Source organism: Anabas testudineus, chromosome 15 (assembly GCF_900324465.2).
Source record: "Anabas testudineus chromosome 15, fAnaTes1.2, whole genome shotgun sequence".
Classification (NCBI taxonomy): Eukaryota; Metazoa; Chordata; class Actinopteri; order Anabantiformes; family Anabantidae; genus Anabas; species Anabas testudineus.
The window spans coordinates 10,807,625-10,822,225 of record NC_046624.1 but is presented as its reverse complement, the minus strand read 5'-3'; the positions used below and the strand labels follow the sequence as shown (position 1 = coordinate 10,822,225).

Genomic DNA, 14,601 nt, shown 5'->3' with positions numbered 1-14,601 from the left:
CACCTGACTACCGTTGCCTAGCAACCCAGAGAAAGTGGGGCGGAGTGGAGCAAACCGACAGCGGAAGAGGAGAAGAGCTGCTGCAGCCGAGGAGGTGAGGAGCAAACTTTAGTTCAACCTTAGCCTTTTATCATCTATGACTGTCACTCAAAACGATCTATCTGGGCCCGACACATGTACATTTATATTAACATTAAGGTCTGCATGTCATTTGCCTATGTGCAAAATCAATATGTCCACTTACTCGTTCACTGCCTCAGATCAATTTGACAGACTGTCATTAAAAATGAAAGGATCAGTAATAACCAACAACCAACCACGAAAAATGACGCAGAAACTTTATTATTGCCTAGCAATAGTTATATTTATTTATGTATGCTTATCTATGCTCCTATAAAGATCAGTAGTCCAACCACTGCTGTTGTGTGTTTGTATATATATATAGGAACACATGCCTATGTTAATTTAAAGCAATCTCTACATGGAAAATACAAATGGCCAGAACAAACCAATGAGTATTTGGTTGTAACAGAAAACCTTCTGGACCTTTAAACCTCTGCTTCAGCCTGTATAACATCTATCAGGTTTGAACAGGCCACATGTGTAACCCATGTGACAAACACATGGTAAAAAAGGAGTCAATCTTTAAGCAACAGCTAAAAAAAGGATTTAATGTGTTGAAAAAATAGTTTCCCAAAAAGAACATTTAACAAGACATATGTATTCAACAATAATAAAAAAAAAACAAACTTATAACATCAACAAACAGGATCATGTGTATCTGGAGATGATTTACATTTTATGAGCCCTTTTCACTGAATCTCTTCTGACATGTCACAGTAGGAAGATAGATGTAAATAAAATTAACATTGGCTGAATTCTCCATCAGTATCCTGATGTCGCACACAGTGCCTCGCTGTTACTGTCTTACTGGGCCACGGAGCCATTGTTAATATTATTAGTAATCCTTCTGCTACTACTATGACCACTCTAATTTCGATAAAGCCTACTGCTAATAATTGCTGTAGATGACAAAAGTGAATGATAAAAAACCTCTTTGCTGTAAAATAAAATATGATACATACAGTCAACACTAATAAATTAGAATTTCTTTTTAACTCTGAGGAACATTTGAGACTACATTTTTGCAAACATAAATGGAAGAAAACAAGAAATAACCACAGGTTGTTTAAGGCACTTCTCACATTTGTACACATTTGTCATATTGCACACAACCAAATAATTGAAAGCAGTAATACAGCAACAAGTCATTTGCATACAATTCTCACATTAAATTATTTTTCTAAAATACATAAATCAAAAGTAGACTTTATTTCTTGTGCTGCACCAACCATAAAAGGGATAAGGCTTGTTATCTCTACTAAAATGGTTTTATTCATAAATAGACAATTAACATTTATTTTAACATTTGTATTAATAATGGAGCATGAGGGTTAAAGACTGTAAAGTACTGGAAAATAGTGCAAATTGAGCTGAATAGAGAGGAAATGGGGGTCCTGGAAACAAATTAAAAATCTCTATGACACTAAATCACATGCTGCAACCTGGTTTTGGTGAGAAGTGACAATTATTTTATCAACCACATTTTCTGCCTGCACCTTAACATGTTCTGTGTTACCAGCACATGTTTGCTCGTCCATTGCTTTAGACTCTCTCTGTACTTCAGGCTCCCCCTCTAGCATCGCTTGGCTCAACTCCCCAGGAACCAGATCTACTGCATCTTCAGTTTCACACAGGTCATTCACTGGACTAGCTCTTCCCATTTTAAGCTTTTCATTCATTTTCATGTCCTCTTGTCCCTCCAGCCTCTCCTCTTCTTTCTGCTCCTCATCTTTCTGCACCTCATCTTCATCAACCATTACAACCTCGTTTGTTTCGGATCCATTGGTTCCATCCATTTCAGGCTCTTCCTCATCACTGTTGTTCGACGCCTGCTGTGCTTGGCTGCCGATGAATGCATCCGAAGAAAGAGGCTCCCAATAATCATACAGCTTACCCTACAGGAGCGACATTTAGCAATATAGATAAGAATCTTGAAGAAACTTGTTCAATTAGGTATTGTGCATACTTTTATAAATATTTTTATAAAATGTATGAATACTGTACATGTAGAGGCCTGGTTCGCTGAAGAAGCATCTGCCACTTGGTGTAGATCCTCGCCACCAGGTCCTTTACCTAAAAGAAGGGGTCAAAAGATTCATTTAACATGCATCTTCTAGAGGAAAATATGATTTGTTAATCACCATGGTGTTACTTCAGACAAGCAGCAGCCAATCCACTTAACCGGCTTTTACTGACAATTAACATTATTTTCGTGCAATAACAGAGAAACAAATACTCTAATGTAGATGAGCTTGTGATGGATATCTCTTCCCTGCACTTCATTTTGTTCTGCAATCATAGATTTTTAGTTTTTTAGGCTGCTGCATACCAAATTTTCTTTGAGATAAAAAAGCTGAAGTTTAAATTTTATTAAGCCTGCATTACTTTTTTAAAATGTTCTGTAGAAAAGGTTTTTTAATACTTGATGTTCCTTTTGAAATTATACTCACCTTGCTCCGGTACAGGCATTTCTCACTCTCTCTGATGTCACACTTTACATGGGTTTCCAACTCAGAACACAGAGACAGCAGCTGCTTCTGAAAGCCAGAGAACAAAGTAACACAAACATTAACACACCTCTCATAGGGAAATGTATAGCACCACTCCTGAAACCTAAGAACATTTCAGCATACCCCAACACCAGAGACTAGAAAATAAATAAATAGTTATACTGCACCTTCTGTTGAGCTGGGAAGAACTGAAAATTTGAAGCTTCATTTGCCAACGTCAAAAGGCTATAGCAGAGGTAGTAGGCCTGGAACACATATTAAATAGAAAGAAACTTACATCAGACAAAAGGCAGAAAATCATGTTTAATTAAGTTGCACAGTTTTGTTAAAATGCTGTGTACGTTTTTTAAATGTATACATATTCTGAAGATTAGATATGAAAAGTTGTAAAATGGACTATAGGCTAGAAGATCAAACCATTAACCATATGCTGACCTGTTGGTCTAGGATAGCCATGTCTTCTTCTTTATCCTTCTGACTCTTGCTAGAGTTGCTCAGCATGGCACGGAGAATGGTGGAGGGTTGCATACGGGGCAAGTAAGGCCTGAGATTAGAAAGCTAAAGACAGCGCAGAAAAATAGAATACAGATTACCAAAAACAATTATTACATTGTGATAGTCATTTAATTATTAAAAACTGTTCAAGATAACTGTGCATATTTAAAATGTTGGCATTTGCAAGGAATTACCCCTGGTTAGGTCACACTGAAAAAGACTACCTGAAACTCTTTTTCTGTAGATCTGTAAGTGCAATTTCCATCTAACAGTTTAGAGATCATGGACAGGCTCAGATGTCGGCGCAGTTGCCTATAAAAACATGGATGAATACTTTTAATGTTTTACTAAATAATTAAAGGAAATAAGCAGACTGAAAAGAGGGGAAAAAAAAACAAACAAAAAAAAAACACACGCAGTAAAACCTACTTTCCACGGGTGTTGTCAGGCAGCATTTGAACTAGCAAGCACATGTTGTGGTGGTCATCTGTCAGATCAGTAAGAGCTTGACATATTCTTGGCAGCTAAAGACATTTTAAACAAATTAAAATAAACATATTAATCAAATTAACCTTTTTTTTTTAAAATCAATAATGACATTGATTAAAACTCAAATTAAACATTAAACATTAAAGACTAATATAATCTCAGCAGACTATCCCACTAAAATTTCTGCATTCAAAAAATCAGATGCATGCATGCACTGACCATCGTGTCCCAGTTCCTGATGTTGTTAACAATTTTATATTGTAGAGGGTACAGTTCCACACTGGAGTGGAGAATAAGCCTCGTGTCCAAGCCGATCCTTCCCACCACAGTCAGCAGCAGGAGCAGCTCATCGTCGCTGTATGCCCGTGGACAGAGGCCCATGCAATAAGACAGGTACTGCAGACAAGACCCACAACCAAGTAATGAATAATCTGAATAGTGAGGTCTCCTAAACTGTCACAGACACATAACAAGCTCTTCCTATCGAATATCTGTTTTCTATTGCATCTGACCTTTAAGATGTTGTTGCAGTTGTGTTCAGGGAAAGGACTTGGTTCCTTGTTACTGGAGGGACTCTCAATCTTGATATGCTCATCCTCTCTACACAAACATCGACAATTTCAAATACATTAAAGTAAACAGACAAAAAAATTATTTTTTAAATAAAAGACAAAATTATTAATAAAAAGTCACATGGGAATGCTACTTACAGCAAATCTCCCTCTGTAAATGAGGGCTGCAGATTCTCAAAAGGAAAGAGAGTAACAAAGGCAACTCCCATATTCATCAGGACCAGTGTAACATCAGCCAAACTAGGGACCCACACTTTAAATTGCTGGTTTCCATTTTTCACTGACAGGCAAACAGAAAAGAGCATGTGTTAACATGTCTAAACTGCTTATAGTTAAGAAATACAAAATTGTTCTGTAGAGAAGAAAAAGTAACCTCTTTGAAAAGCAGCAGTGCAGGCAATATCACAAAGGGCCTGTAGCATCATTTCCGACACCAACCTCTCACTATGGACGGACATCATCTGACAAGATCAACAAAGAATTACTCCCAAACCTCTGAAATTCTGACAAAACTCATTACTAACATGCTACAAGTGTTTGCAGGGCCCACCTTGAATAGAAAACGAGTAACCTGTGTTGGACAGGGTGAGCAGCAGTCATAAGCTTCCTGAAACAAACCAATAGTCACATGCAACCTTAGCTGAGCAGGGCTGGACCTAATAGAAAGTAGGGAAATATAAGGGAAGAGGAACATTAGAGAAATTGACTATTTTGCTAAATGAACAGTGTAATTTATTAGAATTTGTATTCAAGTTAAATTCACTAAGACAAAACTGTTGCGCTTTGCAAGATTTACAAAAACCACCATAGGGTCAACAAAAGGATCAACAATCAAGTTCTGAGAATTATGTTTATCTATATTACATTTCAAGGCTATCCATCATTCAGTTGACAAGGCAAAATGTACATGTATAAAATCAAGCATTGATTGTTAAATCCAAACACAGACAAGTTTACATTAGTAAAACTCAGGAGGCCCAGCAGACCTCCAAAGAAATGAAAGCCGGAGTAACACTTTACTGAATCAAATAAACAAACCAGAACCAGCCCAGAGAGGAAAAAAGCAGGATAATGACAGGCCTATTCTGAAGCAAAACAGGTCTATTGTGATTTTTAATGAAGATTTATTCAAATACTACATTACCTGTGTCTCTTTTGAAAGTCAAAATTGAGAGCTGTCCATTGCCTCTCCTTGATGTTAAATTAGAGATTGTGTATGAGTAAGTCAATACACAAATGTCCTAGACTAAAAAATTAAATGTTGCAGCAAATTCATAATTATCATGTTTATACTAGCTTAATTGTTTACAGCAACTACAACAATTGTAACTAAACGTAAACTATGGTTAACTTAAGTGTGTTGATCATTTTCTGTAAAATCAGTCTATTATAACAGACTTCTAGAAGAAGGCAATTAATATCTAGATTAATCCTTCATATCTGCCTAATTCTTATTTTTGATCAATCAGCTTAGTTTCCTGTATGGGAGAGCCAGATAAACAATAAGTTACTCTAAATCTTACCAAAGAAGTGTTTTCTGAGCTGTGCCCTGTGGATTGACCTTGCACTGTCTAAGCTGCAGTGTATCCTGATCGAAGATCTGGCCGAATTTCTCCAGATTGAACACCACTTCTCCTGGAGGCACTTCTCTTATTGCACTGGACATCAATGAGTAACGCTGCAGGAACTCCCTGGGAAACAAAATACCACAGATCAAATAGTAAACTACTGTAACTACTTGTCCCAGTGACAAGAAGATATAATGTGAAGATGTGCTTTTGCATGGCATACTGTTGTTCAGTGGAGATGCCCTCCTCTTGGTTCTCCTCAGCCTCCTCATATTCAGCTATTCTCAACAGATCCTCTTTACATGCAGTTAGAAGCTGTGCCTCAATCTCTTTGGCTCTGTTGGGTAAAAATAATGTGAAGAAGATTACATCATCTCAGCTACTCTAACTAAAATGAAAAGGTGGCATGGTTGAATTGTTCTGAGTAATATACTTTTTATTTGTATTTATTTCCTTCAGCATCTGATCGAGGCTGTTCTTGTAGATGCCTGAGTTAGTGGTGGACTGCAACGGCTGCTGTGGAAAACAACAGATTTTACTTAACTTTTACTTTCACTCTGTGAAAAAATTAGCATACATTCACAACTTCATGAATGATAAAGACAATGTGGAACTTACAACTTTTAACTGACAGCTGCGATGTCCAGGCGTGCTTGGCTCTGAAAACGCTCCCTTCTCCGGTGTATCTGGCGGCTTGGTAACACGCTCCATCATTTCCTGCAAGGAAAGCAGCTGCTCCTCCTCACTGCTGTGCGAGCTTTGGGTTATGTCTAAATCTAATGCAAAGCTCAGCCCCAGCTCAACATCTATGGGATCGTCTTCATTCACCTGCTTTCCACCCATACCACTAGCCTGCCTCTCCAGTGGAGGAGACTGAGAGGATGTAACAGTTTGCTTGGAGGCACTGATGTCATTTCTTGAAGTGTGTGAGCTCACATTGTCGAGAATGAGAGATGTGCATTTCTCATCAGATTTAACACCCTTTTCTCTAAGCTGCCTTCCTGAGGAAGTGATAGAGCTGTTTTTGAGGTCTTCTTTTTTAGGATGGACTTGTTCTGTGTTTTTCAGTGCAGGTTTTACGCGCACTAAAACTACAGTTGGCAAACAGACTTGTGGGTTATGTTCTGAGGAAGAAACTCTGGCGTCCACTGCATTAGAAGAACAGTTTTGTTGACATGATGTGACAGTAACTGGGGACAGTGAGCTAGACGCAGTAACAAATGAACAATTTTTCTCAGAGGTAGGTGATTTGACTGTACCGCCATCGATCATGGGCTTTACCGTCTTTTGTGTGGGGCTGACTACATAAGTCATGGGATCAGGGGTAAAGAGTTCATCTACATCATTGGGTATTACTGCATGTCTCCGTTGATGGGCAGTTTTATTATGTTTTATTCTATGACAGCTCAGAGAAGCTGATTTTGGTTTTGAGGTTGTTTTGGGAATGCAACCCTCATGTTTTCGGCTCTCCTCCACCTGTTTACTTCTACTCGGGGTCTTGACTGGTTCGACTGGCTTACTACAGTGAATATGACCAGACTGGTGGCTGCCTAACAGAACATGAGCTGAGCTACCAGTGTCTTTTTGGGGAATCTCAGGGGATAGCAAAGTGCTTGACTTATCCTGTTCGTTGTTTTCCTCACTTTTCTTTAAATTGTCTTGACTGAAATTTAAAGGTGATCTTAACTTCACAATATGATTTTGACAGGAATTCAGAAGAACCTGCTTTGCCCCTGTTGGTGGATGCCTCTTTAGAGAAATTTTCGGTGACAGTGATGCACAGGATGAATGTGTGGCTGATGGTTCCACACATGTTGACGGGTCAAATGGTTCTGCATTGCCATCTGTTCTGGGTGACAGCTCCAAGACTGGAGAAGGTCTTGATGGCAGTGCTTGGGAAGTGCTGAGTGTGGTGCCAACTGTGGGTTTTGGTGTCTGTGCTTTGCTTGGACCCTGAACACACAGTTTCTTGGCAGTGTCATCAGAGTGCTCAAAATCCCTCCGCCTCTTCTGAGATAAGCTATTCAAGTCGACCACTGGTGATGGGAAGAGGTATTAAATATAAGATTTTATCTTACAAATATTCTGCGTTAATCAGTGTCAGTGCTGATAAGAATAAACTTTGCTACAATGTGAACATTTAATGTTTTATTCAAATAATGTAAGCTTTTACCAAGAGCAACAGGTAATAGAGTTGCAACAATCAGAAAATTAATCAACATCTATTATGATAATCAATTTGTTAAAAATAATATCAAATAAACATTTATTGTGTCTAAGTATTAAATGAGCTAGGCTTTTCAGTATCCTGTAACTTAATACATCAACCCTTTTAGGTTGGGACTGTTGGGTCTGGCAAATCATATTGGGCTGTAGGAAATTTATTAATTAACATTAATCAACACTTTCCACTTAATAGGAATAACAAAGAAAACATTTATAAAGTCATGTGTAATGATCCATAGGTATCTTTTTTGAATTATGTGTGTGTTCTTCTAATAACTATTGAAGAAATGTAATTTAAATAAAGTGGATGAGTGATTTTCTTTGAAAAAGTTACCTGGAATTTGCGTTTTACTCGAAGGGGTTGGTTTATGTTGTTGGTCCTATAAAAGGAAAGAAAGGGACTTCTTAAGGAGCAGTCTTCATTTAGATAATTTTAAACAGCAGTAACAGTGTTACTATGAATTCAACAGCATCGCAATTCAAGCAACACCTGGGTCATTTGCTAAAATCACTTAAAAATAACTTGCTGTCAGTTTACACTGACATGTTTAAAAAAAAATGACAATAAAAGCATCAGTAAATTGATTTAACTAAACACTTGCAAATGTTTTTTTTTTACTTATCTTGACTTGCTAGTTTATAACTAACCAGTTAGATATTGACATTAAGAGTAGTCAATTCCAAGTTGGAAAAGCAGGGTTCAAAATCATAACATCATCTTTCTGTCAAGGAGCTAGAAAGAATGGTAACAAGAGCAGCTTCTGTTTTGACTGATCACTAACTTTATATTGATGCCCAAATTGAATAGAATGGCAATTCAATTTGATCCACCTGCATCTTTTAAAACCCTATTACCAAGGCTGAGAACCACACACCATGCTCTCCCTTAGTGAGCATTACACTGCCTCATAGGACATGAGAAGACAAAATAGAGACCTCAAAATCTACCAAAACTAAATTAACTTAATGTGAAACATACCTGGTCAGAGGCTACCGGGCACTGCATGTTGAGTAAACTAGAACCAATACTTGTGTCAGAAGACTGGGTGGTAGGAGGAAGCTCATAGCCCTGTGAGGGCCACTGGATGGTACCAGGACTCCACTGCTCTGAATCTTGGGTTCTCGCGCAAAGGTGTTGAGCTGCTTGGCTGTTTAGTGATGGAGTCAGGGGGGACCTGTGCAGCTGGACAGTAGGTATGGAACTCTTTGCATCACTGGATTGAGCCTATCAGAGTAAATGTTACAATTCAGCATCACATTACTGCTTTAGTACCGCACTTTCAACAAAACTAAGTTTTATCAATGTTCATACAAAAAAGACAAAGCAATACCTTGTTTGAGTCTTTACTCTTTGTTGTTACAGTTTTAGTTCCCGAGTAAGACACAACAACCTTGGATTCTGTTACTTGATCTCTCTTGATGTGGGAAGATGGTGTGTGGTATTGAGGGGACGTGTGGTGAAACATATGGGGAGGTGGGTGCTGTGGCCTATTAGCTGAAGTATCAATTTTAGTTGGGATGACAGGAACAGACTGTAGCTGAGCAGAATGCTGTGGAGGGCCCTGTCTGTCCCTTGGTGTGGGATGGGGCCTGCCAATGCTCGTTGGACTGCTTGGAACAATCCCTGATGGCTGGAATGGTCCCAGGGTATGAGAAGGGTGCCAAGGTGAGCCTAGTCTGTCCCTGGGACACAGCTCAGGGCTTTGCATAGGCAAAATTCTCCTGGGTGGTGGTTGAGAAAGCCGGTTAGGGACTTGAGAGGGTTTCATTGGAGTCTCCTGATGAGAAGATATGAAATTGGGTTGGATGTGCTGCTGGAATGCGAGTTCCTTCCCTAAATCACAGAGGATAAAACACAAATTATGCTCCTAAGTCACTTGAATGCTATCAAATACACTGATTAAGTTTGAACCAGGTATCATCAACCAGTCAAGGAGTATGATGCTAATCATATCAATCATGTGTCTACAGTATGTCAATATAAATAGGATGGACACAACTTTAAAAACCTATCTCATTATAACACAGCTCATTTCAAAAGTAGCACAACTTACTGCCTCCAAAACTACAATACAACTACTAGCCAGTTAACGTTACACTTATTAACATTCAAAAAGGAAGTGTTTTTTTTTTTTTTTTGGAAGTTATTATTTTAGACGTGTTAATAAATACAACAAACACAACCCCCCATGCCGCCCTCATTAGCTAACTCTACATACGTGCTCATCTTATCTACCGTAGTTGTCTTTCGCTGTTATTTCTCGACACATTAGCACTTAAAGATGCGGAACATGACTCTGTGACCCACCTTTACACTTCGGGGAGAAGTGCTCTGTACGTGTCCTGCAAGAAAGTCAGACAAAGAGGGGAAACTGATTACGTTTTCATTATGAAATTTGTTTTTGTTACCAAGACGACAATAATGCAATTTGGCAGTGCGGTTTTCAAATTAGAAGATAAAGAAGCAAAGTGTCAGAGAGCCCTCAGGAGCAGACACCTGCTGATGAATGTGCTTCCTCCTAATCATCGCCCGCTAGGTTAAGTGATATCACGAGTCCAACATCTGATATTTCTAAGCTTGAGAAGATTTACTTTGATTTATATGTTTTTTAAATATTATAGTAGTTATTTTTTTGCAGTACGTTACTACTTAAAACGCTAGCTGATAACAGTCACAGTAATACAACCATAACTAAGTTTGCTAGCAAACAGAAGACTTAGCTAGCTAACGCTAGAAAGCAAACGTGTTTACATTGATTTAACATGACAATGGTATTAATTAATGTTAACTCTTTCAATCGTGTAAGTCACTTTCCCAATAAACACGAACAGCCGTATAAACAGTAGCTGTTACGTCTCTACATCTCGCAAGTAACAGAGTTTATTCACAGAGCCTGGCTAACTTAAAATAAAATTGGCTATTAGCAAGTCGCTGTTTCAGGAAGTACACTGTTAAGCTAACCGGCTAACACGTTTACAACTTATCAGTGGAGCACAAAGTCAGCACGCTTTCTTACCGAGTGTTTCCTTGATTTTCTGTTGCTTTTCTCATTTTCAGAATTGGGTAAACAGTCCATAACCACAGACAGCAACAATAACAAACTCAGAGCCTCAATGTTAAGCTCTCTTCATCTGGAATCCGCTCCCGCCTACAGCGGCATCTCAGCACGAAGGGAATCATGGGACTTGGAGTCAAAAGGGATGTCCCACTTACATGCACAAAGATGATTCATTCTACACTTGATAACCTTCCTCCTGTCGCCTTCAGGTATATGATTGTGTTTTAATGCCAGTGGTTGGTCACTCAACACCTTTTTGGCAAGATTTCTTCATTTGTTGGAACAAGCGGGCCACTAAAATTATGATGACCATACACTCACAATTACAATATCATGCTATGCTTTTAATATATGTATTCTATATAGTAAAAAAGGAGTCTAATAATTGACAAAGTAAAACGTAAAACTCATCCAGACAAGACAATCAGATCCAAAGCCTTCAATTTTCACATAATTATACATTTATTTTTTGTCAGATACAGCCTAACCAACACACAGGGACATACGTTTATTAAAGATTTAGATTTTGTATTCACAGACAGTCACCTTAAAACTTACCCCTGCTGCTTCACAAAGCTGTCCGACAAGTTGTAGGAATTTAACATAGGAATGACACAAGATGTAAAGAAAGACCAACTATGACAAAAGAGATAAAGTCAGACCCACGGTGGTCGAACAGAGTAACAATAATATGGGTTACATTGAGACCTATTATGTTCAGGTTACTGCCTCACAGTGGTAATAGAAAATTGGGAGACCACAATCCAAGTAATGGATTTCTAATGTATACAGTTCAATGGTGTTTTGCAGAAAAGAAAAAAAAAACACACAAACTGACAGACACAATACAGACAGCAACAACATTACACAGACACTGCACAAACACCATTCACAGAGAGACACACACAGACAACTGAAAAATGTAAGTGGTGTTCTTGGCAGGTAAATATGAAGTAATTCAGACACACATAGCAGCTCTCCAGTCCCTAATATATCTGCGTTATTCACCATATAATATCCTGGCACTGTGCAAGTACAGCACAGTTGTCTTTGACAACAATATACAGTATACTCCTCATGTATTACCATCTAAAAATAAATTAGGGTTCAGGAAAACTCTAATCTCAGTTAATCCCAGTTGACAGGGTCAACCTATACCATCATACACAGAGAAGACTTTCCAGTTGTTTTACTTCTTAGCTTTTCCCTGAGCAGCCACGGCTTCCATTGCTTTGCGTACAGTCTCCTCGTCTCCCAGGAACTGCATCGGCTTCACAGGTTTCAGGTTCTTGTCAAGCTCGTAGAGGATGGGGATTCCTGTTGGCAGGTTCAGTTCCATGATGGCCTCATCTGACATTCCTGCAGGAGGAAGCACATAAAAAAACAATTCTATACATTAGACCAAATCACACATTTGTGTTTGTAAAATGTAATAGCAGTCCTGCTCTAGTGTTTTATTTCCAACAGTGTATGCCCACCCTCCAGATGCTTGACAATGCCCCTGAGACTGTTTCCATGGGCAGCGATAAGCACCCTCTTCCCCTGTTTGATCTGAGGCGCAATCTCCTCATTCCAAAAGGGCAGCGCTCGTGCAATGGTGTCTTTAAGGCTCTCGCAGGAAGGGAGCTGATCGTCAGTCAGATCTGCATAGCGACGATCCTACAGGAAAGACACACAATGTGTAAAAAAGATTTTGGACATCTTTGGATATAATTAATTTTTTATTCCTTATAAAACAATTGGAAATAGAGAGGACCTACATGCAAGCTAGCAGTACTGTGTCATGTCAGAGTCATCTGAAAAAATGATCTAATATGACACTGTATGTATTTGACTAAGTGCAGGGTAAAGCTGTCTATGAGGCTTCTTTAAACACTTTGCTTGTGTGTTTATTGGCATTAAAGATACAGCTACTTTAGTGTCATTCTTTTTTCACACTATTAACACGTTGCACAAACTCAGACAGACATGATCCGTTTGTGTTCAACTTGACTGAACCTTTGATCTTTGAACTCCTTGTCAGTCATATATTAACTCTCCTCTGACATACTATTGGGTAATATTAGGGATATCAAATAGTAAAGGACTAATCTTCAGTGTGGCTGTCAGACTTCATTTGCACTGTATATTTAAGATGACTGTGCTGCAGACACAGTCCACTGTCCCCTTTCATTTCTGCTGATTTCACTTCATTCATTTTGACATAGTTGGTTTAGCGGCTGGCTGCAGAGATCAGTTGTCGTCACGCCTCTGCTTTGTCCCGTCATGTCTGTGTGGACTTGACTTTAGTCAATATGTACCAAGAATTTCTTTCCTCACAGACCAACAAATCTTATTGGTTGTGTGTATTTACTATAGATATCATATCTTACCTTGCTGATGATAGTGTAGTAATCATGATCTGGGCCCATCTGGGGAGGAGGGATGTCAAACGAGCGCCTCCAGATTTTCACCTGAGCCTCCCCATGCTTGGCAGCAGTCTCTGCCTTGTTAAGCCCTGTGAGGCCCCCATAGTGGCGCTCATTGAGTCGCCAGGTCCTATGCACTGGTACCCACATCTGGTCAATACTGTCCAGGACCAGCCACAGTGTCCTGATGGCGCGTTTCAGCACAGAGGTGTAGCAGATGTCAAACTCAAAGCTGGCATCTGTGAGGGTTAGATTTGAACTGAAATCAATAGAAGATAACTGAAGTTGTTTCCCTCACTGCAACTGATGTTGTTCTCAGTGTATACGTTAATATCCAAATACACTGTGTATCTGCTGGGATTTCTTCCTGTGCTCCTACTGAAAAATGATAACATTTTACAAAACAGACCCAGTAACCCTGTATGTTGATTTGCTTTTTTCCTCCACTTTTGCAGACTGTTCTTGGCTCCAACAACTAGTTTATTACACTACTACATTTTTCAACTCTTCCTCTGTGCAGCCTACAAAGCGGTGATGACTTGCGCACCAGTGCAGCCACATAAAGGCATCACCTCTGCACGTCTGCACATCCTCTACACATTCCTGACACGGTCGCCGTCTGTGGGCTGATGCAGAGGCGATTATGTAATCATCGCCGTGCATTGGACAGCAGCATAGGAGAAACAGTGGATGTTGAGAGAAAATGAATGAATAAGTTCCTTCTCACCTTTCAGGGCCTGTCCACCTCTCTTCGCCTCCTTTTCTCCGGTTTCACTCAAATCTGCATCGAACCAACCGCAGAACCGATTCTCCTGGTTCCAGTTGCTCTCTCCGTGACGAATCAGCACTAATTTGTAGGCAGCCATGACTGATGGAAAACCCCACAGTCGATCGCTTAAATGAATAAATGAGCTAAATAAACAAGGTTTGAAAACTGGTGTTAAATCGCTCACTCCAGCAGTCAGGTCCACTACCTGCTGTAAAATCAGTGAGGACTTTTATTCTGCCGATTGGTTACTCCCCTACTTCCTGTTTTGTTCATCCAATGAGATGTCGCTAAAGGGCAGCTTCTTTTTCTTTCTCAACCAATGACAGCGCTGGGCGTCAGTTACGGGAACAGCTGCTGACCTTCAAGCTCTACGTTGTACTTC

General features: G+C 39.3%; 2 protein-coding genes and 1 long non-coding RNA gene across 4 annotated transcripts; 1 reads left to right on the top strand and 2 right to left on the bottom strand.

Annotated features, from left to right (window-relative positions):
* The first annotated feature begins 13 nt into the window (after nucleotides 1-13).
* On the top strand, nucleotides 14-14,171 carry LOC113158866. Its single transcript, XR_003298589.1, has 4 exons — nucleotides 14-94; nucleotides 3,882-4,010; nucleotides 11,042-11,251; nucleotides 13,906-14,171. It is a non-coding gene; the product is annotated as an uncharacterized LOC113158866 (long non-coding RNA).
* On the bottom strand, nucleotides 493-11,127 carry slf2 (SMC5-SMC6 complex localization factor 2). Of its 2 annotated transcripts, none has more exons than XM_026355155.1 (21): nucleotides 11,001-11,127; nucleotides 10,292-10,326; nucleotides 9,315-9,817; nucleotides 8,963-9,208; nucleotides 8,318-8,363; nucleotides 6,376-7,793; nucleotides 6,191-6,270; nucleotides 5,981-6,094; nucleotides 5,713-5,880; nucleotides 4,740-4,845; nucleotides 4,563-4,650; nucleotides 4,328-4,469; nucleotides 4,130-4,217; nucleotides 3,837-4,013; nucleotides 3,558-3,652; nucleotides 3,353-3,440; nucleotides 3,069-3,191; nucleotides 2,801-2,878; nucleotides 2,574-2,660; nucleotides 2,128-2,196; nucleotides 493-2,018 (listed from the first exon to the last, which is right to left on the bottom strand). In XM_026355155.1, exons 1-21 carry the CDS (start codon nucleotides 11,033-11,035, stop codon nucleotides 1,539-1,541), a joined length of 4,266 nt encoding a protein of 1,421 aa, XP_026210940.1. In that variant the 5' UTR covers nucleotides 11,036-11,127; the 3' UTR covers nucleotides 493-1,538. The 2 variants fall into 2 exon arrangements, with proteins under 2 accessions (XP_026210940.1, XP_026210939.1); XM_026355154.1 differs by having other exon boundaries at nucleotides 494-2,018; nucleotides 6,191-6,273.
* On the bottom strand, nucleotides 11,523-14,578 carry LOC113158862 (phosphoglycerate mutase 1-like). The gene is made up of 4 exons (XM_026355156.1): nucleotides 14,178-14,578; nucleotides 13,415-13,689; nucleotides 12,521-12,701; nucleotides 11,523-12,401 (listed from the first exon to the last, which is right to left on the bottom strand). The coding sequence occupies exons 1-4, from the start codon at nucleotides 14,314-14,316 to the stop codon at nucleotides 12,232-12,234; spliced, it is 765 nt and encodes a 254-aa protein (XP_026210941.1). The 5' UTR covers nucleotides 14,317-14,578; the 3' UTR covers nucleotides 11,523-12,231.
* Nucleotides 14,579-14,601: the final 23 nt, after the last annotated feature.

Bases quoted from the DNA above. Each gene is read 5' to 3' on its own strand.
- LOC113158862 (XM_026355156.1), bottom strand. From the start codon at position 14,316: ATGGCTGCCTACAAATTAGTGCTGATTCGTCACGGAGAGAGCAACTGG. The intron at 13,690-14,177 runs GTGAGAAGGAAC...TAACCCTCACAG, and splicing joins AGGTGGACAGGCCCTGAAAG to ATGCCAGCTTTGAGTTTGAC. The intron at 12,702-13,414 runs GTAAGATATGAT...TCTTTCCTGTAG, and splicing joins ACTACACTATCATCAGCAAG to GATCGTCGCTATGCAGATCT.
- slf2 (XM_026355154.1), bottom strand. From the start codon at position 11,035: ATGAGAAAAGCAACAGAAAATCAAGGAAACACTCG. The intron at 9,818-10,291 runs GTGGGTCACAGA...TCTGTGATTTAG, and splicing joins CTTCTCCCCGAAGTGTAAAG to GGAAGGAACTCGCATTCCAG. The intron at 2,019-2,127 runs GTACAGTATTCA...TCGCTCCTGTAG, and splicing joins AGCGAACCAGGCCTCTACAT to GGTAAGCTGTATGATTATTG.